The following is a 25,031-nucleotide window of genomic DNA, read 5'->3' as shown; positions in this document are numbered from 1 at the left end:
TTTACATGATTCTACTTTCATCTTCCATTTGAGAAACCTCCCATTACATAGTGACTTTATTCTTAGGACTGAGAGATTTATTTTTTCTTTTTCAAAGCAGAGGCATTTAATGAAATGGTGTGGTAAGAAAAGTATCAGCTCATCACCTCCCCACTAATTCTCCCCACACAGCATCTAGTGGGAAGAATAGGAACACAAGAGGAATATTAGTGGCCAGGATGCATTTGTGAAGGTGTACCTCACACCTCTGATATTACAGGGCTGCCAAAGTCATCACACTGTCTCCACTTTGCCTCAGCTTTTCATGTATAACTGCTGCCTGCTGCTCCTCTGGACGCATCTGTTGAACTTGTAATTTCTACCAGGATGATTTCTTTTTTTAATAACATGGCATATGGAAACACACTAAGGTAATTGTTAATGAGCCAAAGATTTCCTTCAGATTGGCTTGGACTGCAGCTAGGTGGTTCAATAGATAGATTGCCAGACCTGCTGTCAGGAATTATGCAAATTCAACCTTAGACACTTAATAGCTGTGTGACCCTGAAGAAGTCACTTAAACCTATTTGTCACAGTTTCTTCATCTGTAAAATGAGCTGGAGAAGGAAGTGGCAAAACCACTCCAGCATCCTTGTCAAGAAAACCTCATAGGGTCATGAAGAGTCAGATGCAGCAAATTCTAATACTTCAGCTGCCTCTTCACTCTGAAGAGTTGAAGGGAAGAGCACAGAACTCCTCCCAAATTCTCCCTTTAAAAAAGGTTCAGGGGCGGCTAGGTGGCATAGTGGATAGAGCACTGGCCCGGGAGTCAGGAATACCTGGGTTCAAATCCTGTCTCACTTAATAATTACCTAGCTGTGTGGCCTTGGGCAAGCCACTTAACTCCATTTGCCTTGCAAAAAAACCAAAAACAAACAAACAAAAACCTAAAAAAAAAAGGTTCAGATTTTTCCAGTCAAGTCTTCCTTTCCCACCAGCTACTCTGCTAAGACCCCATAAAAATCATGTCCCCACACCCTGGGGGCCATCTGGCTTTCAATTCCCCCCCCCCCCCTTTCAGGTTCTTCTTTTTTAATTCACAGTTCTGCTTGGTTTGAACTCCATGGAACAAGATACACCTCCCAGGATAAGCTGATTGGGTGAACTCTCATCTCCATGTTGTTAACTCAGTCTGAGACACTCTCTACACCTTCCCAACTCCCTCAGCCTCCTCTTTTCTGATTGGATGACTGGAAGGTGGAGTATCAAACTCCATTCAATGCTTTCATTTTTAGAGGGCAGGATTAGGACTTCCAAATTCCATCTTAATTTTTCTTCGCAAATCTCCTTGTTTTGAGAGCACATGCCTCTACGTTGGTATACCCCCCCCCCCCCCATCTTCTTTTAATGTGCCTTCTTCCCATTAGATTGTAAACGACTTGAGGGCAGGAACTTTATCTAATTTTCACAGTCTAGTAATTAACACAGTGCCTGGCATACAGTAGGAGTTTAATAAAGGTTTATTGAATTGAATTTTGTTATTTTCCCTCATTAGATTGCAAACTCCTTGAGGGTAGAACTGTCTTTTGCTCATTTCTTTCCCTTTGACTCTTGGCTTTCATCCTCCACCCTCTGTCTTCTCTGGGGAAGGAAAGATGGATTAGGGAAGAGTTTGTAGGTTCAAAATTTACCTAGATTGGCTAGCATGTATTCAGAGAAGAGACTGAGCCAGAGGTAAGGGCCAGAGATTGGAACTGTTCCCTGCTCTTTTTCACCACAAGTAGAGGGTTTCTTAAGCTACTGCCAGACTCATCTACTTGCTCTGGTTCATTTTCTTCTCTTCTGTTTCCTCCTTCAGATCCCTGCCAAGGTCATCACCAGAGAAGGAAGCTGCAGCCTCAAGGTCCACCTTGTTCCCAGCTAGGATCCCCCTTTTTTTAGTATCCCTTTATTCCTAGTCACAATGATGAAAAATAAAGGAATAATCCACCAGGGCATCCTTCCCTTCTTCCAGCTTTATGGATCATCTTTCTTGAGAGAATATGGATCAAAGGGGAAAGACCATATTATCCTCCCTCAAGCAAAATCTCACTGCTCAAAGCATGATTTAATCCCAGTCTCAAAGGACTCACCCCAGGGAGTGAGTATAAGCCTCAATACACAAATGAAAGGGAGAGGAAAAGGCACAGGGGAAAATAAGGTCAGAAGAGAAAGGGTACTTCTAGGTATTACCCTCCCCCTCAGTTCTTTGTTTCAAATTGCTATTTTTATTATGTAAATAGGGCAAGCAACTGGCTTTCCTAGCCTTGGAGCTAAATTATTTGCCTGTAGACAATTTCCTCCAATTAGCTTTCCGCCCTCTGGCTATGCAGAGCAAATCTTTCTTCTTCCATCAGACCCATCAAATCAATCCACATCTTCTTCCTGGCCTGCCCCCGTCTTCTTTTTCCCAAGACAAACAATTGTTTGGTCAGTCAACAAACATTTATTAAGCATCTACTATATGCCAGGCACAGCTTTAGGGATTCAATAGGACACCAAAGATTGCCCCTGGACTAAAAGAGCTCACAGTTTGATAAGGGAGACAACATGAAACAAATGTATGTGAACAATAGAATAAATAGGAAATAATAGAGAAAAGACACTAAAATTTAGAAGGGTTGGGAAAATGTGAAATTTAGATTCCTTATTCCTTTAAAGCGTGAAATTTAGATTATTGATTGAATAATTAAGACTTATGGTTAATCACTGCAATCAGTATTTATGGATCAGATTTAGATCTGTTGGGTCTTAGTGGTAGAGCTTATTAGTTTATGGTCTTCAATTTTCTGGATTCAATGCCTTAGAAGGGAGGAGATAAGGAAGATGAGTCATCTGATGATAAGACTAGCATCTGGTGCTGGGTAAATGATTAATATGGAAATATCCAAAGAATATTGACTAATTCTGTCTCTCGCATTGTCATAGATTTGGGAGACCCTCTTTTACAGAGAGCATGATTGAACAATATGTGCTCCCTGGCAACAAACTTTGAGTTTTAGCCCCAATAAAGAATTAAATTGCACATATTAACTTGCAGAGTTTTCCCTAATAAGGAACAAACAGTATTAGGTAAACTTGTGTTAGCTCCCAGAAACTGTTCTTAAGAAAGAACAACAGAAATTTGGTTAACATACATGTTTAATAGTTTTTTTAAGCTCTGTAATCAAGTGAATATGCATGAGGGTTCTTGCTTGAAACTGGGTCCCCAGAATCAGATCTTTGGACATGTATTTTTAGGAAGTAGACAAAGGACCATAAAATTATTGTCAATGAAATGTCACAGCATACATCATAATTTCCTTTCCTAATTTAGAATGTGTGCATCATGTCATGTCTGTCAGGATCCCATGGAGGGGGAAGAATGTCTTACCTTCACTCAGGAAATCAGGACCTACAGATTTCTATACCATAATAAGACTCCCTTTAACAAGATGTTTGTGCTATTCTGTAATTGTAATACAACAAAGATCTTATAAAGATAATCAATCAAGCCTTTCATTTTCGAAAGAGGAAACTGGCATATTTACACTCAGATCTATAATTATTATTAGAGGGAGCAAAGCAGACTTTGACAGCCACCTCCACCTCTATTGTAGACCAATTGCATATTTGGACCTTATATAACCAATTCCATAAATGGCTGCTCCGAGGCATTCTTGACTACTGGGAAGTTTTGGATCTCTCTTTTTGGTAACTTCTAACATTGCTAACAAATTGATTATGCTCAGAACTTTGTGCCTCAGTTTCTCTTAGTTATGGATTTTTATTGGAAAAACACATAGGGATTTTAGTTGATTCTTTAAAGAAAGCAAGATAAATCAGGAGATGGAATTAAGGAGATAGTTCCAGGTGTGGGGGATAATCAGAGAAGATATCCAGAACCAAGAGATAGGTCTTGTTCATGGGACAGTCAGGAGCGGGTTCTGAAGTAGAATATTGGGATAAAGTTGAAAAGAATATAAATTAAGGGCATTGGCAGTTGTAGATACTTTTATGTTTTTGTTTTTTTTAAAGTGATAATTAGAAGTTCAGAATCACTGGTTGGGAGACCATGGGAGTATGTAACCAACTGGGAAATGATTCCAAACAGAGTACCACTGGTTGGAGAAAGGTCCGTGGGAAGAAGTAGATGTCTAGACTGTTTAAGGCTCTCCCTTGTGGTTCAGCCTTGTGCCAGATAGTGATGTGTTCTATGAGATTCCATTAGGTCTACCTCACCAAGAGCAACCAAGGGGAAGTGTCCATGGCAAAGTTGTTCAAGAAGTAGATGATAGTGCAGAGTAGGCTGGCTGGATCATTTCAAGAGTTCCTTCATCCATTTCTGATATCTAATGGTCTCAAAGTCCTTAAACATTTTTGTTTTTCTCTCTCTGCACAATCTCCTAAAATGTGCACCTCACAATTGAATATGATAGATTGAATGTGGTCTGAGCAGGTGGAGTAGGGTGTGAGTGTTACTACTCATTTTCTGGGCACTATCCTTTTCTTAATGTCATTTAAGTTTTAGTAGAGCTTTTTTTTTGTGGGAGGAGGATGAGGAGATAGGGGAAGGGCAGACTTTTGTTACGATGTTAATATTTTCTGTGAAGCCAAATAAAAGTGATGATGAAAAAAAAAACCTTCCCAGTACCTTATTTCAATGGCTTGAAAATATTTTTAAACTAGTCATATTTTAAGTCATTGAACTGGAATATATGGAAAAGTTTTCATTTAGCTATAATCCCACCTCCCCTTGATTTAATCAGCAATGATTTCAGCATTACAGAAAACTTAAAAAAAAATATTAACAGCACACACAGAAATGCTGCTGGAAGAGAGGAATTGCGTGCCCTTGCCTCTCATTATAAGGACTCTGAACAGTTGGAAAAAGTTGTGGATTGGATTAGATTGGTCCCTAAAGTCCTTTTCAATTCTATTCTAGATTCTGTAGTAGCTTCCCCCTGTCCTTGGTGCTGAACCTCCCAATCTTCTCCAGTTTGGGGTGGGGCAGTCTAAACCCTAAGCTTTCCCTTGAAGGACTAGGAAAGGAGTTTTAGGGTGAACTGAAGGTTCAGTTGAGCCTTGGATGGGAAATCTATAAGGGATAACTTTAATTTCTCTAGCATTTTAAGGTTAACAAAGTACATTTTCCATAACTGTGAAGTATACAATAGTTATTCCCATTTTATAGATGAGGAAGTTGAGGGTCATAGTGGGGAAAGAATTTTTATTGGGTCTCATAGATTGTAAGTGTCAGAGAGAAGATTAGAAATACAGTTTTTCACTGTTAGTATACTTAATTATATCAACAACAAACCTATCAGAAATCATATAATCATATCAATAGATGCTGAAAAAGCTTTTGACAAAATATAGTATCCATTCCTATTAAAAAACACTAGAAAGTGTAGGAATAAATGGACTGTTCCTTAAAATAATTAGCAGTATCTATCTGAAACCATCAACAAGCATTATACTCAATGGGGAGAGGCTAGAGGCATTCCCAGTAAGATCAGGGGTTAAACATGGGTGCCCATTATCACCACTACTATTCAATATTGTATTAGAAATGTTAGCATCAGCAATTAGAGAAGAAAAAGAAATTAAAGGAATTAGAATTGGGAAGGAAGAGACAAAATTCTCACTCTTTGCAGATGACATGATAGTCTACCTAGAGAATCCCAAGAAATCATCTAAAAAACTACTGGAAACAATTACAATTTTAGCAAAGTTGCAGGTTATAAAATAAACTCTCATAAATCCTCAACTTTTCTATATATGTCTGCAAGAAACAGCAGGAAGAGCTAGAAAGAGAAATCCCATTCAAAGTAACCTCAGACAATATAAAATATTTGGGAGTCTATTTGCCAAGACAGACTCAGAATCTTTTTGAAAACAATTATAAAACACTTCTCACACCAATTAAATTAGATTTAAACAACTGGGCAAATATCAACTGCTCGTGGATAGGGAGAGCTAATATAATAAAAATGATGATTCTACCAAAACTAAACTATCTGTTTAGTGCCCTACCAATCAAAATTCCAAAAAATTACTTTAATGAGTTAGAAAAAATTTTAAGTAAATTCATATGGAGAAATAAAAAGTCAAGAATTGCCAGGAGCTTAATGAAAAAAAAATGCAAACGAAGGTGGCTTAGCACTACCCAATCTAAAATTATATTATAAAGCATCAGTCATCAAAACTGTTTGGTATTGGCTAAGAAATAGAGTGGTGGACCAGTGGAATAGACTAGGTGTAAAAGCAGGAGATGATTATAGTAATCTGCTGTTTGTTAAACCCAAAGAGTCTGGCCATTGGGATAAAAACTCCCTCTTTGATAAAAATTGCTGGGAAAATTGGAAGTTAGTATGGAAGAAACTTAGATTAGACCAACACCTCACACCCTTTACCAAGATAAGATCCAAATGGTTACAGGACATAGACATAAAAAACAATACTATAAGCAAATTAGAAGATCAAGGCCTAGTCTACCTGCCAGATCTATGGAAAGGGGAACAGTTTATGACTAAGGAATAGTTGGAGAATATCACCAAAAACCAATTAGATGATTTTGATTACATTAAATTAAAAAGCTTTTGCACAGATAGAAACCAATGTAACCAAGATCAAAAGAAATGTAGTAAATTGGGAAACAATCTTTACAACCAATGATTCTGACAAAGGACTCATTTCTAATATACAGAGAACTGAGACATATTTTTAAAACAAAAAGCCATTCCCCAATTGACAAATGGTCAAAGGATACGCAAAGACAATTTACAGATGAGGAGATCAAAGTAATCCATAGCCATATGAAAAAATGTTCTAAATCATTAATTATTAGAGAAATGCAAATTAAAGCTTCTCTGAGGTACCACCTCACACCTCTCAGATTGGCCAGTATGACCAGGAAGGATAATGATCATTGTTGGAAGGGATGTGGGAAATCTGGGACAGTATTACACTGTTGGTGGAGCTGTAAATTCATCCTTCTGGAGAGCTATTTGGAACTATGCCCAAAGGGCAACAAAAATGTGCATACCCTTTGACCCAGCAATACCACTATTGAGTCTATACCCTGAAGAGATGAGGAAAAGGGGTAAAAACATTACTTGTACAAAAATATTTATAGCAGCCCTGTTTGTGGTGGCAAAGAATTGGAAATTCAGTAAATGTCCTTCAATTGGGGAATGGCTTAGCAAACTCTGGTATAGGTATGTCATGGAACACTATTGTTCTATTAGAAACCAGGAGGGATGGGTTTTCAGGCAAACCTGGAGGGATTTGCATGAACTGATGCTGAGTGAGATGAGCAGAACCAGAAAAACACTGTACACACTAACAGCAACATGGGAGTGATGTTCAACCTTGAAGGACTTGCTCATTCCATCAGTGCAACAATCGGGAACAATTTTGGGTTGTCTGCAAAGGAGAGTGCCATATGTATCCAGATAAGGAGCTGTGGAGTTTGAACAAAGTGCAAGGACTATTCCCTTTAATTTAGAAAAAAAAAAAAAAACCAGATAGCTTATTGACTGATCTTGTTACCTCTTAGACTTCTCTTCTCTTTAAGGATATGATTTCTCTCTCATCACACCAAATTTGGAACAAGGTACAACATGGAAACAAAGTAAAGACTGACGGAGTGCTTTCTGTGGAGGGGGGAGGGAAGCAAGATTGGGGGGAAAATGTAAAACTCAAATAATATCTTTAATAAAAATAAATTAAAAAAAAAGAAATACAGTTTTTCAACTTTATGTTCAGAATTTTTTTCCATCATCCCATATGTCAGAAACCTGGATAGGTCCACATGACATTCCAAAAGCTATAATTCAATCAGATAGAATTGAAGAAGTAGATTCACTGAAATAACTTCCTTTCCCCTGAGAAAAATGTATGTTTATGTCCATGTGTGTGTTATAATGGGATTTCTAGAACAATTTTATGTAGACTTATCTGCTCTCTAGCCAAGATATGTGAGCTGTATAAGAGATATGAGAAGCTTAAGATACATCTGGAGATAGGGAGCTTTGGTCATCCCAATACAATTCAATCCAGTAAATATTGGTGTCTAAAATATTCCAGGTAATGTGCTAAGCACTAGGAATTCAATAAAAAAGATAGACCTCGATCTCCTGTAGTTTACTATTCAAAAGGAGATAGAATACAGATGAGGAAGCAGGAAAATGGGAAGGACACCAAGAGGTACCAGAACAGAGCATAAAGCAGTAGGTGAAAAGTTGAATGAGTTGAAGTCCATTTCCTGCCCTCTATAAAGGAAGGCAATGGGAGGACTTCGGTCTGTGCTTCAAACAGAGGGAAGAAGAATCTGAAGAAAGTAGTATCAATCTAGGTTTCACTTACCAGCTTTGTGGTGAGTTTAGAAGGTTTTCTTAGAAGGAGTATCTTGTTTCCTGGAGTTGAAACCAGGCAAAGCAATAGACACAAAGTGATTCCTACTCTGATGTGAGGGCTCTGGAGCATTTCTAGGATTAGTCAGGGGTCTGAGATATTCCTATATGTTGTCAGAGTATAAAGGCTATTCCTAGAACATATAAGGGCCAGGAATTGTTTTTCATGTGTATGAGAGGTTCAGAACATCCCTAAGAGAAGTCAAGGGTCCCTAGTAGGTTTAAAGTGACTAAGACTATCTCTAGAGGTTATGAAGGACATAGCCACTGCCAAGATGAAAGGTCTCAGGGCATTCCTAAAAGAATTTTTGAGGCTCACAGAATGATACTCAGGCATCTTAAGTGTTTCTGTGAGCCTCTATCATCATAATTTCTAATTTTTCCATCTCTCCCTCTTCCACACTTCACCTAAATCAATAGGAAACTGAAATCCTTCTCCACCAATCAGTCCTGTTCTGCCATTATTTTCCTTTCTTCACTCTTGATATTATGTACAGCTCAAGTGTACAATGTCCTTCCTTGAATCCTTGACCCCTTTGTCCTATTAAACCTTCATTAATTCCTTATCAATCCTGCATTAGCATCCTGTCCCTATCTTCCTTTTCTAACTCTTCTCCAGAACTGCTGATAACTAATGGAGGAAGCAACAATACTTTGCAGCCTGGATCCACTACAAATTCATGCTTACTAATCTTAACTGGATTTTCATTGCTATACAGCAAAACTTTAGTCATCCTTTGAATTCCTCTCAGCAACTCTTCCAGTTAATCTCTTCCTTTCTTAATCCCTGAATACTTATGTACCCTCTCCTTTACTAAGAAAATAGATGAGATTCAGATGAATCTCCTCTTTTCCCTTTAAATACCACAAACCACTCCCTTTTTATTTTTAATTGCCCTCTTTTTGGCTTCTGACTGAGGAAGAAGTGGCTTATATCCTTGCCCAGGCCATCTCCACTACCTATGTCTTAGATCACATCCCCTTTTCTCTCCCTCAGAAGCTTCCCCTTTTCATTATGTCTTCTTTCGGTATCACATGCAATAAAACAGAATTTTAATTACATAAAATTAATTTTTTTGCACAAAGAAATCAAATACAGATAAAATTAGAAGAGAAATACATAACTGGGGGAACATATTTGCAGTGTTTCTTTGATAAGCTTCTCATTTTCAAGATAATAAGGTTCTCATTTTCAAGATAAAAAGAATTCACTCAAATTTATAAGAATAAGACCTATTACCTACCCTATTGATAAACAGTCAAATGACTTACTCAAGTGATTTTTTTTTTAGATTTTTACAAGGCAAATGGGGTTAAGTGGCTTGCCCAAGGCCACACAGCTAAATAATTATTAAGTGTCTGAGATCGGATTTGAACCCAGGTACTCCTGACTTCAGGGCTGGTGCTTTATCCACTGCGCCACCTAGCCGCCCCTCAAGTGGTTTTCTAAGGAAGAAATCCAAATGATCAAAACTACATGAAAAAGTGCTCTAAATTACTATAAGAGAAATGCAAATTAAAGCAATTCCAAGGTTCTGCCTCATATCCATCAGATTGGAAAAGCTTACAAAAAAGGGAAATGATGAATGTTGAAGGGACTTTTGGAAAAATTACATTAGTATACTATTGGTAGAGATGAGCAGTGATTGATCATTCTGAAAAGTTATTTGGAACTAGAATCAGAAGTTACAAAATTATGTATATCTTTTGACCTAACCATACCATTAGCAGACCTATACCCCAAAGAAAGGGGAAAAAGATCCGTGTTTGTGTGTGTGTGTGTGTGTGTGTGTGTGTGTGTGTGTGTGTGTGTGTGTTAGCAAAGAACTGGAAATACCAGTGGAAATATCTAGGAGAATACCCACCAATTCCCAAATATAAGGGTTAGACATATTATGGTTTACAAATATAATGAATGTTCTTGTAGAATATCTCATAGAAATAATAAGAAAAGAAATGTTTCAGAGAAATCTAGGAAGACTTGGATGAACCATTACAGTAGGAAGTGAGTAGAACCATCAAAACTATTTGTTCAGTAACAACAATATAAAGACAAACAATTTTGAAAGACTTAAGAACTCTGATCAACACAGTGACCAATCATGAATTCAGAGGTTTAATGATGAAACCTTCAACCTGCCTCCTGACACAGAGGTGATAGACTCCATGAAAATCAAAGCATATTTTTTGGACATGGCCAATGTGGCAAGTTGTTTTGCTTGACAATGTACATTTATTAGAAGAGTTTTGTTTTTCTTCTTTTTTCCAATGAGAGGTTTGAGAAGAATAGAAAATGTATTTCATTCATGAAAATATTAAATTTAAACTTAAAAGATATAAAATAAAAGAATTGTAGTAAAAATTATGTTGTCTCTCTCATTTTCAATCTTTTTCTTAACTCCTTCCCTTCTTCCCATTAGCATTCTCAGGTCTACTCCATCCTTTAAAAAAATCTTTATTTGACCCAGCCATTGTCTCAGCTTATCAAGTTATGTCTTACCTTCCTTTTACTGTCAAATTTGTGGAAAGAACAATTTTCACTCAGTGCCTCCACTGCTTTACCACCCACTCATTTTTTCATCCTGGCTTCTGATTCTATCACTTAACTGAAAATCTTTTCTTTAAGGTTATTAAAAATATATTAATTACTAGCTTTCATTCTCAATGACTTTGATGTTTTTTATATTGTTGACTATCCTGACTCCTGAGCACTCTTTCCTTTAGCTTCTATCACCTTGCTCTCTCCTAGCTCTCATAGGAGAGACTGATCCTTTTCAGTCTCCTTTGCTGAAATATATTTCATCTCCTCCCCCTTTGAAGCATGTGTTCAGCAGAATTTTATTTACCTCTACTCTCACTATCTTCCCTCTCTTGGAGATATTGGTTAACATGAATCCAAGTGTTACCATTTTATATAGAGAGCCTCACAAATCGACCTATCCATTCATCTCTAAGCTCTCCTTTTTTGCTTTATATAGCATTAATTTCCTTAAGGATATATTCTTCTGTAAGTTTCAAAGACATCTCAAATTTTTCCTTTGATATCATTTGGACGAATACTTCAATTCATTGATGTTGTTATTCTTTGCAATAGTGCAAATTGCAACTCATCCATGTGACTCTAGACTATATCTTACTGTAAATTCCCCATTGTGCCTTAGGCCTTCATCTTGGTCTTATGTAATTGACTGTGCATCAGTGTAATACATGAGTGGTCCATCAGTTAGTCCTTGATCTTTCTACTGATTACCCTATCTCCCTTTCCAGGCATGCATCATTCTGACATATTCTTAGTGCTGCTTCTCTGAGTAGAGCTTCGTTGGTAATGTTGTGATCTACTCTTGTTCACCATAATTTTCTCTATTACCTTTCAAATAATCCTTAACTTTAATTCTGAAATGAACTATTCCCTTATGGAATAACTATAGAATAGAATTATGGAATTATTCCATGATTTTTTGGATTGTTAATGCTATAAAGACAGACTTTGGTTTCAGGAGAAGAGTCCTTAAGAGTTTTGTACAATATGAGGAGGAGAACTTGTTCTCAATTTACAGACAAGAATTTCCTTTATTAAATTCAGCTGGTTTTAAAATGGAATATCCAACTATACAGTCAGTTAAGAAAAGTCAGCTTTTGGGGCGGCTAGGTGGCGTAGTGGAGAAAGCACTAGCCCTGGAGTCAGGAGTACCTGGGTTCAAATCTGATCTCAGACACTTAGTAATTACCTAGCTGTGTGGCCTTGGGCAAGCCACTTAACCCTATTTGCCTTGCAAAAACCTAAAAAAAAAAAAAGTCAACTTTGACAGGATAATTGTTCCTGAAAGTGGAAGAAGGAATCAATTTTGAAGGAAGAACCCACCTCTTGAAAGAAAAATCACACTTTGCCTTTTCTTTTCTACCTCTTCCTGAGTACAGTGGGAAAGAGAAAAAAAAAAAATTCTCCCTCCTGTCACTCATCTCTATCAGCAATGGTCTTGAAGTGGATAATTTACTCAATGAGAGATGCCATTTCCATGAGGGAATACCCCAGAGAGTGATAGTCTAACTGCAGAGATGATGAACTGAGGAGAGGCATATGGTAGAAAGACAGAAAAGGGAAGCAGCTAAAGGCTACCACTACAAGAGAAAGGGCATGGGTTGATTTGGGAGTGGTGGCTACACCAGAGAGATAAGTCACCTATTGTCCCTCTATGTGCATCTCTCTATTTCTCTCTGGTACTATTCTACTATCCACTTTTCTCCCACTAAAACTATACATATTTGTATGCCTCAGATATATATGAGAGAAGATCTTGTTACTAACACTTTAGTAAATATCTGTGCTTTAAGATAACTCTGACTATTGAAGGTAAACATATTGATAGGAGCTTGTGAGCTCTAGTTTTGAGAATGAATATCTAGAATGTACTTTTAACTTGGGAATAGTTTGCCCTAAGCAACCCAACCTGTATCTCTGAGGCAAGAATATCCCAGAAGGGGCATTAGTGATTATGAAGGCAGTTATTTGTTTTAATTCCCTACATTTCTTGATATTAAATCTTTTTTCCACACTAAATTTTAGTCATAACTGAGATGACTTTTTAAATTATATATACAAATTAGCATTGCAGGCACAACAGAATCAATCTTCAGGTGGGTAGATCAGATAGTTGTACAGACTGAAATCCAATGGTGGCCACTGATAGAGTAATTAATGAAGCAGAGGTCCGGAAATACGACTTAGTCCACCTTGATGAAGCCCATGTCTTTCGCATGCTGCCGGAAGCCCTGGCGGCACATGTTCAGGCCATATTTGCGGATCAGGCTGTAGCGGTTCGAACAGACGCGGCACGACCGAGACCCCTGTCGGAATTTAGGAGGGGGGCTCCAGTAGAGCTGTTGGTGACCCATGGCGCCACTAGCAAAGACGCGAGACAAAAAGGCTCAAACCTTTTTTCAGTAATGTTTGATGCAAAGACTTATTCACAGTTTATGGTTTCTGTTTTTGTCCTGAATGTACTCATTTCATTTAAGCATATTTTCAATTTCATGCAATCGAAATAATTTATTTTCTCTTTTTTTGTGATATGTTCTGTCCTTTGTTTGATTAAGAATCCTACCCCTTTTCTTTCATAATAATTTATAGTTGTGAAAACATCAGTTCATTTCCTTCCATTTAAAAAATCATGTCACCTTGTATATTTAAGTGCAATATTCATTATTGTGACACATCATGTAATATGTTTATCTAAGCCTATTTTTCTTTTTAAAAATAATTTATCTCATTTCTATTAATATCATTTTATATCATATTCATTTCTGAATTTATCTCTCTTTTTACCTCACTCAATGAATTATTCTTTGTAACAAACATTTAAAAAAGATAAAAAATAAATCAGTCAAATTAACCAACACTTTAGTATTTCTGGCAGTGCATAAAATATTCCATTCTCATAGTATCCCCATCTTAGCAATATGAAAAAAGGTACATTATCTCACCTATTCTCTGGGGCTAAGCTTGGTTATTATAATTACAAATTTCAGTTTTCATTTTTTTCTTTAAATTTATATTGTTATATTGCATATTGGCATATTGTTTTCCTGGTACTGTTTACTTCTTCATTTGTCAGTTCATATAAATCTTTCCATGTTTCTCTGAATTCTTTACATTAATTATTTCTTATTATTCTAATAGAATTGATCAATTAATTCTTTTTTTTTGCAAGGCAAAAGGGGTTAAGTGGTTTGCCCAAGGCCACACAGCTAGGTAATTATTGTCTGAGGCCGGATTTGAACCCAGGTACTCCTGACTCCAGGGCCGGTGCTTTATCCACTGCACCACCTAGCCGCCTGATTAATTAATTCTTGACCAATTTTAATCCTCTAACTGGGGAGCATGGACTTTTGTTGCAAGGGCACCCAGAGAACTGAGGGAATTGGAGCAGCAAATGATGGTAGTAATGGAGTGAACTACAGTGACTCCATCTTGCGACTAAATTCTGGATCTATTTCAGTTTCCTTTCTGTTTATTTATAGATCTAGTTCAAGTTCTGTCTTATGTTGTGGAAACTGGGAGAAAATCCTATTGACTCTTTGATCTGCATGGCTGGTATGCTAAATCACCTCTACTTTCCGACTAAGAATCTTGGTTAACTGACCAGAAACCAAATCAGATCTTAAGACTGATGCAGAATTTTTTCGTAATTATATATCTCAAGTCAACCATATGCTTTATCTGAAAATTGACCCCAAGCTGATTAATCAGTTACTGTTTTCAGGTTCCAACTTTGACCATTAACAGACACCTGAGTGGAATTCGTCACTGCTTTTTCCTATAAAGAAATTGCATCTGTTCACTCCCAATTTGAAAAGTCCCTAATCTTTCATTCAATTAGAAATTAGATTATTTAATGTTGTATCCTGGTTAATTGATCTTACTTAATTAGTTAATTGGTCTTTAATTAATAAATTGACCTTATTTGATTATTTTTAAAGTATAAAAATATGTCTTCCCCTATAATTGAGGTCCATCCCTAAGCTGAGGAAGGGGCCTGGTTCTGATTTGTTAGACAATTGGCATGCATTGCTTAATAAATTGATATACTTGGAAGTTTGAACCCTTGTTTACTCAAGCATTTCATTTTTTCACACATCACAGCATCCCTAATAAAGGCAAACATGTCATGAACCTTTGCTGAGAGGACACAGAACTCCTTCGATTGGCCTCAAGTGATTGATACTGCCTCCAAGAAAATTGTTGACTGAGAGTCAGGAGAATAGATGATTGACTAGTATCTTGAAATTTCTTTTTCAGGTCATTCACAATTATGGCTAAGGGAGAGAGTTGTTCTTAATTATACAAGGAATAATTAATAATTTCAAATATTACATTTTAAAAACTTTTTTTATTAACAAAACAAATGAAGCTAGGATAAGAAGATGAAGATATCTATTGGGAAAAGAAATCTTGGAATTAAATATCTCAGATGCACATCCAATATCCAAGATATGCAGGGAATTAACACTAACATGTAAGCCCTAGAAGCATTCAAAAGCTATGGACAAACAGTTCTCAAAAGAATTTCAGTCTATTAACAACCATATGAAAGTTTGTTTCAAATTACTAGTTATATTAGAAATACAAATCAAAGTAACCATAAAGTCTTTTTTCTCTTGAGGTAATAGAGTTAAGTGACTTGCCCAAGGTCAGGAAGCTAGTAAGTGTCTGAGGCTGGATTTGAATTTATCCACTGCACCACCTGGTTACACTAAATTACAAAGTTTAACCTCACAATCAGAAAATCTCACTCCTCCTTTCACTTTCTCCTTTCAGTCTGTTCAGTTTCTCCTTTAGCCTGTTGCTCCTGAGCTACCAATTCTTTCCAGTTCAACTCACTAAGCTTTCCCACCATGGTAAACCAGGGACATAGCAGCCCAGTTGTTGCAGCCTCCATTCCTTTCTCCTGGTCTGTGTCTTACAGATTGCCTATGTTCCTCTAAGGACTCAGAGGCATGACTCTAATCCACCTTATAGCTGAAAGATTGTGATAGGCCTAAATTGCTCTAAGAGTTGAGAAGGAAACCTTGTTCCTCTGAACTACAAATCCCAGGATTCCAGTCACCTCTCAAGCCCCTTTCTTATACTACAATGGAACATTACTGTGTCATAAGAAATAAAGAATATGAATTCCAAGAAACATGGGGATACTTATCAGAATTTATAACAAATAAAGTAAGCAAAACCAGGAAAATTATTTATACAATGGCTACAACAATGTCAATGACATGAACAAAAAACAAAACAAAACTAGAAGTTTCATAATATAATGATCTACCTTGGTCCCAGAAGAGTTAAGAAAATGTACCTCCCTGCTTTAGTTGGGAGGGGAAGGAAGAGGAGGAAGGAAGAAGTTATGGATGTGAGATATAGCATGTATTCCACAAAGTGACTGATATGACATTAATTTTGCTGAATTGAATTTTTTCTTTTTTTAAAAAAAATTTTATTATAAGGGATGACTTGTAAGGGGAATATAGTTGGAAATGAATATAACATAAAAACAAAAGACAATAATATTAAAAAGGATCGGCCAAATATCTTATGAAAATATACTTCCTATTGCCCTTAGACTCACAATAAAATCAATTTCATCAGCTCTTCAATTTACTTCTCCAAGCAAAACCTATGAATTATTCTTTCATTCCCTTACAATTTTCACCTTTTGCATTCTTTTTTTTTTTTAGGCTTTTGCAAGGCAAATGGTGTTAAGTGGCTTGTCCAAGGCCACACAATTAGGTAATTATTAAGTGTCTGAGACCAAATTTGAACCCAGGTACTCCTGACTCCAAGGCCCGTGCTTTATCCACTACGACACCTAGCTGCCCCCTTTTTGCATTCTTTAAGTCCCATCTAAAATCCTACCTTCTATAGGAAGCCTCCCTGAACTCCTCTTAATTAAAGTGCCTTCTCTCTTTGAATTATTTCCTGTTTATTTTGTATATTTTGTATATAGTTTTGTATATAGTTTATTTTATACTTTACACTTTATACTATATATATATATATACTATATATACTTTACTATATACTTTTGTATGTAGTTTACTTTGTTTATTTATATCTTGTCTCCCCCATTAGACAACAAGCTCCTTGAGGGCAGGGACTACTTTTTGCTTCTTTCTGTATCCCCCCAACACTTATAGTGCCTGGCATGTAGAAAGTGCTTAATATTGATTGATTGATTGATTAATACCAAGACTGTCTAGATTAATATGGTTCAGTATCTCTGTAGTATATTCATTGATAGGATAAAGACCTCATATGCCAACAGCTAAGTTAGTACTAAAACCTGTATGACTCTTGTCATACCCTTTATCTCTGCTTCTATCCCTGTAGAAGCTAAGGGGGGGGGGGAGGCTAGGTGGCACAGTGGATAGAGCACCAGCCCTGGAGTCAGGAGTACCTGAGTTCAGATCTGACCTCAGACACTTAGTGATCATGTAACCCCATTTGCCTTTCAAAAAAAAAACAGAAAGAGGAAGCCAAGAGAGACCACATTAGACTTAAAATCATTTTGTATTTTTCTTTGTTTCATGGGCTGTCATGGCCAAAAGACTCATAACCAAATGGTGATGAACCTTTCTGAACTTAACTAGGCTGTTTCTCAGAAAACACAAAGGCTATTGCCAGGACTGTTGAAGATACTCATCTCACAGTCAATCTGTCCAACAAAGAACTCACCAACTTCCCCCCTTTAATCCACTCCTTTTGCAAACTCCATTATCCTGTTGAAGATGCCACAATCCTCCCACACATCCAAATTTGTAACCTCGAAGTCATCCTTGATTCTTCCCTCTCTCTTTTAACCAAAGGCTTTGAAGAGACTCAGTCAATATCACTATTACTCCCTTTTTTGTCTTCCCACTCTAATTGGTGGGGATGGTAGTGGTGGAGAAATCAGAGGGGTGGAAGTTTATGCTGTCGTTAAGTTCTAATATCTAGTTTCTACCCACATTTTCAGATATGTTTTATTCATCTCCTCTTCACACACATTGCATTATTACCAAACTGGACAACTAACTGTTCCCTGAACTCCATCTCCTGCCTCTATGTTTTCATATAAAGTCTGTGTAGATGGTTGGCTCCCCCTAACCTCTACTCATAAGTAAAAGTACTGATATTGTTGCGGCAGATAATTTTTTTTTCCCCAAAACATCTGCCCCATATAAGAAAAGAGATACACATGAAGATAATTCTGAGGTTTTATTTCATATGCATCAAACTGCAAAGCTGGCAAAATATAGAAATAGTCAATACTGGAGAGGGGTTGGGAGAAAACAGGCAGACAACTATAGCAATAGTGAAGTTGTGAATTGATTTCACTATTCCGAACTCCAGAAAAGAAAACACAGACACTTGTCTGAGCACTAATGTCCTGAAGCCTGTTGGCCTTCCTGCCCCCCAATGCAATGCTTTGGCTGAGTCTCAGTATGGGGTTTAAACTCAGTTCAATCAGGTTTAATATGTGAAATAAATCTACAGAATTTCATAAATTGATTATTGATTGGCCAGTATTTTGTCCCCATTTCCCATTCAGTTTCCTGACTGCTTCCCAACTTCTTGTGACACAGAACGAAAATACATTTGCATTAAAATTTAGAATATATTCCCTGCTTGACCCTGGAATTTGAAAATATATGGTGGCCACATTAACAACTGTCTTCACTCGGGTAAATCTGTGAAAATCTTCACTCTTGCCTTGCTCCCACTCGTTAGTCAGCTATTCTCAACACTTCAAATATTCATTTAGGAAACTTTTTTTTGGTATTTCACTTTTCAGATTCATGGGGAGAAAAGGAAAAATATTTACCCTGACTTTTGTTGACTCAGTAAGTCTTTCATCAGAGTTTTCTCTTTTTTAAAAAAAAAATTATTTAAGGCAATGAAGTTAAGTGACCTGCCCAAGGTCACACAATTAGGTAATTATTAAGTGTCCAAGGTCAAATTTGAATTCAAGGCCTCCTGACTCCAGGGCCTGTGCTCTATCCACTACATCACCTAGCTGCCCCTCATCAGAGCTTTTAAAGTCAAAAGGTTTTTTCCTATCCTTACTTGAGATAATCATTTGCTATCTTTCCTACTCCCAATGTGCACCCCATTCCCAGAACCTTCTCACTTCTCTGCTATGTACTTCCTCTGGCTTCTTCCCCATCTTAGCTCTAGCAGGTCTGAAATGCCATGATCTCTGGTATCTAAACAATCCAAACCTTTATTAAACTAGATATGTGTTAAATGTTGGGAATACAATTAATAAAAAAAAAATACAATCTTTGTCCTCAAGGAATTTAGCATCTAACGGGGAAAAGGAAACAATAGAAGGCAGGAAAGTTGGAATGGGGAGATACCAGATGTGGGGGTAACTTGTTTCTTGGAGCTGAAACCAGGCAAAGCAGTAGATGCAGAGTGGAGGGGGGCACAACCCTCACCAATCATAGGTTGAGCTTCAGGTGACTGGGAGAAAAAGGGGTGTGATAGCCAGCTCTATGGTATAGGCAGAGTGACCCCCCCCCACCCAAACACACATACATATCCGATTCCTCATGGTTGGTTAACTTCTCTGTTCTCTCTCCATTTTACCTTTACTGGATGCTCAGCGGTTTCCCAGTAGGCAGTTCTAACATCCCAAAGCAATATGATGAATAACTTTTTGCAATAGTCCCATTCTGTTCATGGTTCTGGGTAATTTCTGGAAACCTCCTCCCTGCTTCCACCCACATTCTTTGGATCCTGGCTGGCTGCATCTAGGTGGGAACTACAAGGTAGAGAAATAGGTAAAGCTAGGAGGCACAATGGCTAGAGTATAGGACGTGAAGTCAGGAAGAGCTGAATTCAAATTTGGAACTGTTTGTGTGACCTTGGTGATGTCACTAAACTTGTCAACCTCATCTATAAAATGGGAATTATTGCACTAATTTGGCAGGGTTTGGGGGAGAATAAAAAGGTTCCAGGTTGGGGCAGGAGTCATAGAGAAAATGTGTGTAACACCTAAAACATTATAAAATGTGAACTATTTTTAGAATTCCCTGTTTTGTTCCTTTCCAGCTTTCCTTTGTGGTTGGTCCTAATAAAATCATCCAATCCCTCTCTCATTCCACCCCCACATACTCCCAGGCGAAGTTTTTGTTGGAAATTGAGATATCTGAGTTTAACCCCTGCTGATGGCCAGTTTCCCACCTAAGAGCTTTAATCAGTTGAATTCCAGGCAGGGCCAGGCTGGTCATCCTTCCCTGTAGCTTGAGTGATTTGCCCCACCCAATACTTCAAGTAAGTTAGGTAGCCAGGCATGTGCCCTCCCCTTCTCACTTGTACACTCCTCCCATATCTGTCCCTCCCTACCTAGGTGTCTGGCATTCCCTCTGAGTTGTCCTCCTGTGCTACTTGCATCCCAGGACTCAGCCAGAGAAGAGGGTGAGGACCACAACCCATCTGGGCTAGAGGGGAGGGGAGATAAAGGGAGGGAATCTGGGAATAGAAACTTGGAGACCTCCCCAAGCCAGGTCCCTAGATTTCTCAGGGGAAGAATTTAATTCAAGAAGTGTCTATCAAATACTTGCTATTTGCATGTCACTGTCTCCCTTTATACTGAAGGAAAATTTGAGATTCTGGGGTTAGGGACCAAGGGTGAGTGGCAGGGACCTTCCTCAGGTCAGTTCTGGTTTTTTGATGGCAACAATCCAAGAGTCTGATTTCTAGCATTCTAAGAAGGGAAACTGGAAGTGTGGAATTGTGAACAGGGTAAGAAAGAATGGAGAGAAGGCTTTTTTAAAGGATAGGCTTGGGATTTAATAGGACCAGAATTCTAGATCCAGATCCTGTCTCCCAGCAGTTTCTCTATAGGTTTTGGGGCTGGGGTTCTGGCTAGGGAGGGAAGGATCAGATCATCAGACAAGGAAGAATTCCGGAAGACAGTTTTCTTTCTAGGAAACTAAGACAAATTCTACCCACAATTTCTATTCTTCACAACACAATTCCCAGTATAGGGAACAAAGTATAGCCCCTCCCTTCACCTGCTGACAGCTTTGGCACAACCAGCTGTGACAAGTCCCTTATTACTCCCACTTAGACACTGGATTTCTTCTTGACCCTCACTCTTTTTCTCTTAAAAAACAACAGTCATAGGAATAGAGGAATATTGCATAAACTCTATTTAACAGCTTCATTTCATAGATGGGGGGAAATCTAAAACCCTAAGAGGGGAAATGATTTAATTAAGGCCATCTAACAAGTTAGTGGCACTGGAACTGGGACCCAGGACTCTCTCCTATACAGAGAAGGTTCCCTCTCACCTGTCTCTCTCGCTGTATTGATACAGCCAAATTGGTGGCTGACCTGGCACAAAGTAGGGGACCCTTCTTCCCTTCTGCCTTTATCTCTTTTAGTGTCCCCCAGATCTGCAAATTCATGTCCCCTGCACGAGAAAATGGCTTGCCTAAAGATGCATGGAGACCTAGGTAGGTATCAGTATTGTGTGTATGCTTATACCCATCACTGACCCACCTCCCATTCCTTTCTGCCCAGGACATTGATACCATGAAGTTATTAAGGCAACGCCTGGTGCTCGGGGCTCTGTTGGGCACAGTCTTCTTGGGGTTACTGGTGCTGCTGGTGAGTCAGCTGTTAGAATCCTGGACATCTTCAATGAATCTGAGGCCTCCATCCCCAAAGATCTCTTTGAGAAAGTTTGAATGGCAGGTTCAGACACCACACCTCTTGGACCCCAATTACCCTTATCCCTACCCCTTCCTGATCAACCATCCTCACAAGTGTAAAGGTCCCAAAGGTGCCCCGTTCCTGCTCATGCTGGTGATGACCCAGCCCCAGGAGGTGGAGGTGCGTCAAATCATCCGGCAAACATGGGGCAATGAGACCTTGGTACCTAATGTGGTCATTCACCGCCTATTTGTTCTTGGCCTGCCCCAACCTCTCTTTGCTCAAGAAGTTCAGGCCCTCTTGGAGGAGGAGGACACGGAGCATGGAGATCTCCTCCAAGTGGGCTTCCTAGACACATATCACAACTTGACTCTCAAGGTCCTCATGGGGCTAGAATGGATGGCTCAGTACTGTCCCGCTGCCCACTATGTGCTCAAGGTGGACAATGATGTCTTCTTAAACCCCGGCTTCCTGATACATCAGGTGCTACATCCTGAGCGACCCACACGGCCAGACTTTATCACAGGTTATATCTACCTTGACTCGGAACCCCGGCGGAGCTTGGAGGACAAATGGTACATGCCCCCTGAGGTGTACCCCCAAGACAGGTATCCTGTGTATTGTGCTGGCCCAGGTTATGTGCTGTCTGTCTCCCTGGCCATTCGGATCCTGGCTATGGCCCAGAGAATCAAGGCCATCTACTTGGAGGACGTGTTTATTGGATTGTGCATCCAAGAGTTGGGGATAAAACCGACACCTGCCCCCCCTGATGCCTTCTCCATCATCAGGCAGGAGTATGAACACTGTGCCTTCCACCAACTCGTCCTAGTTCACCATTTCAAGCCCCAGGAACTGCTGCAGTTATGGCCAGACTTTCAGACAGACAATGACACTTGTCCCATGGAATGAGGGACTGACATATACTCCCTTTTCCCTTCATTCTGGTCAAAGACAATGGTCACCGAGCCCAGGCCAGAAATTTTTCTAGGATTTGCCTTTGGGACATGTAAGACCTCGGATCCCCTGGATTTGAAGTTCGGACCCTTCCCCAAGCTTTTCAGCATCCTCTTCAATATTCCCAGAGCTGCTTGGATTCCTTGATGGGAAAGCTCAGAGTTGTACTTTGGGATGCCCCAAGTCTTGCAGTGAGTTGTGATCACCCAACAAGGTGATCCGAGGTACTCTGTGTCTGTAGCCATAGCTTACAAAGATCATAGTTTATAAGCCCTCTCCAATTACCTCAACTAGCTGATCAAAGACACAATTCAAAACAAAGGTAATTAATGAAATAGAATAGTAAGAAAACTAGCAATAAAAAATTCCCTTCCCCAATCCTCAGGATCATAAAGCACAAATATGGAAAGGCAGACTCATAGGGAACACGGGGCAATTCATTACCCTAGTGGGACAGAGTCAATGATGTCTCTGATGATGTCATCGAGCTATTTCTATTGGACCTGCTCCATGCTGTGTGTTAATTCTGGCTGCTCTCAGATAATTATTTTATATGTCGTTCTCCTAGTCTCAACTTGATGATGTTAGGCATGATTCCATTTGGCATAAAACTGCAGAGCTTCAGACTTTTTTCTGAAATTCTCAGCTTGGGTGCTATCTCTTTTTTATAGGAGATTGAGTAGATTCTGCTAACTAATACATCTTTTTAAGTGGAAGACTGGAGCTCGAGCATTAAACTAGTGAAACAAGTTCTTAGCAGTTCTCCCCCCCCTTCTCTTCCAGAAGGTCTAACAGTTTCTTGGAGACAGCTAGAATGATCACTTCCTCTTAGAAGCAGAGTCCTTGCCTCAGGCATTAAGCTCTTTGAAATACAGAGCAGTCCCAGATAATGAGTGTCCTCAGGCTGAAATCTACTATTTTTGAACAGCATATCCTGGTCACTGAGGTCCCTATCTCTATTAGAAACTTCCCATTAGCCTAGGGTCAAAAAAGTATTCTTGGCTGCCTGGAGAATTTCTGATGTTTAAATTGTACTGTCTGTTTTAAAGGTTGCCTTAGGTTAAGGGTGTAGGTCCTCAATTCAGAAACCTCTTTGTTCTCCTACACAAATAACTGGGAGAGGGTAGGACAGTGTAACAAAATTCAGTCTCTTATATGTTTATCCAAAAGCAAAATTTCAGTAGAATTTACTCTCACCCTAAATCAGCATAGATCTTTTTATAATTCCAGGAATGAGGAGTCAGAGTGAGACATAAAGAACTCTGGATTTGGATTAAGAAGACATGGATTAGAATCCAAGTTTTGGTCTTTATTACCAGTGTGATCTTGGGCAAGTCGCTTGCATGCCCTCTCAGTTTTCCTATATTTTACATAGTGGAATTAAAGTAGAGAGTCTCTAAACTCTCTTCTATAATCAGAAAACTTCCCCCAGCTCCACTATCCAGTAGGAGGTTAATAAATATTTGTTGAATGATGCATCTCTCTGGGAGTCAGGAAACCTGGATTCTAAGACCAACCCTCCCCTTTTCCAGAAAGATTTTATTTATTGTGAGTTTTACAAATTTCTCACCATTCTTGTTCCCCCCCCCCCCACAGAAGGCAATCTGTTAGTCTTTACATTGGTTCCATGTTATACAATGATCTCAGTTGAATGTGATGACAAAGAAATCATATCCTTAAGGAAGAAAAATAAAGTATGAGATAGTAAAATTACATAAGATAACAGCTTTTTTTTTTTTTTTCTAATTTGAAGGTAATAGTCTTTGGTCTTTGTTCAAAGTCCATAATTCTTTCTCTGGCTACAGATAGTATTCTCCATTGCAGATAGCCCCAAATTGTCCCTGGTTGTTGCACTGAAGGGATGAGCAAGTCCATCAAGGTTGACCATCACCCCTATGTTGCTGTTAGGGTATACAGTGTTTTTCTGGTTCTGCTCAGTATCAATTCATGCAAATCCTTCCAGGTTTGCCTGAATTCCCATCCCTCTTGGGTTCTAATAGAACAATAGTGTTCCAGGACATACATATACCACAGTTTGATAAGCCATTCCCCAATTGAAGGACATTTACTTAATTTCCAATTATTTGCCACCACAAACAGGGCTGCTATAAATATTTTTGTACAAGTAATGTTTTTAACCCTTTTTCATCATCATCTTTTTTTTTTTTTTGAGTATAGACCCAGTAGTGGTATTGCTGGATCAAAGGGTGTGCCCATTTTTGGTGCCCTTTGGGAATAATCCCAAATTGCTCTTCAGAAAGTTTGGATGAGTTCACAGCTCCACCGACAATGTATTAGTGTCCCAGATTTGCTACATCCCTTTCAACATTGATCATTGCCTTTTCTGGTCATATTGCAGCCTGAGAGGTGTGAGGTGGTATCTCAGAGATGCTTTAATTTGCATTTATCTAATAAGTAATGATTTGGAGTAATTTTTCATATGACTATAGATTACTTTGATTTCCTCAGCT

General features: G+C 38.6%; 2 protein-coding genes across 2 annotated transcripts in view; one reads left to right on the top strand and one right to left on the bottom strand.

Moving 5' to 3' along the window:
- Positions 1-24,255, top strand: part of LOC141500315 (UDP-GalNAc:beta-1,3-N-acetylgalactosaminyltransferase 1-like) — a 38,322-nt gene extending 14,067 nt beyond the window's left edge. The window contains exon 3 of the mRNA XM_074203394.1: positions 21,475-24,255. Within this exon, the coding sequence (XP_074059495.1) occupies positions 21,475-22,515 (1,041 nt within the window). The 3' untranslated portion in view covers positions 22,516-24,255. The remainder of the gene's footprint in view (positions 1-21,474) is intronic.
- Positions 13,137-13,307, bottom strand: LOC141497006 (small ribosomal subunit protein uS14-like). The gene has a single exon (XM_074199585.1). It carries the CDS (start codon positions 13,305-13,307, stop codon positions 13,137-13,139), a length of 171 nt encoding a protein of 56 aa, XP_074055686.1.
- Positions 24,256-25,031: the final 776 nt, after the last annotated feature.

This window comes from Macrotis lagotis, chromosome X (assembly GCF_037893015.1).
Source record: "Macrotis lagotis isolate mMagLag1 chromosome X, bilby.v1.9.chrom.fasta, whole genome shotgun sequence".
NCBI classification, from domain to species: domain Eukaryota; kingdom Metazoa; phylum Chordata; class Mammalia; order Peramelemorphia; family Peramelidae; genus Macrotis; species Macrotis lagotis.
Note: the sequence above shows the minus strand (reverse complement) of the source record. Positions and strands in the feature narration are given on the sequence as shown.

Excerpts from the sequence above, each read along its gene's own strand:
- LOC141497006 (XM_074199585.1), bottom strand. The coding sequence starts at position 13,307 with ATGGGTCACCAACAGCTCTACTGGAGCCCCCCTCCTAAATTCCGACAG.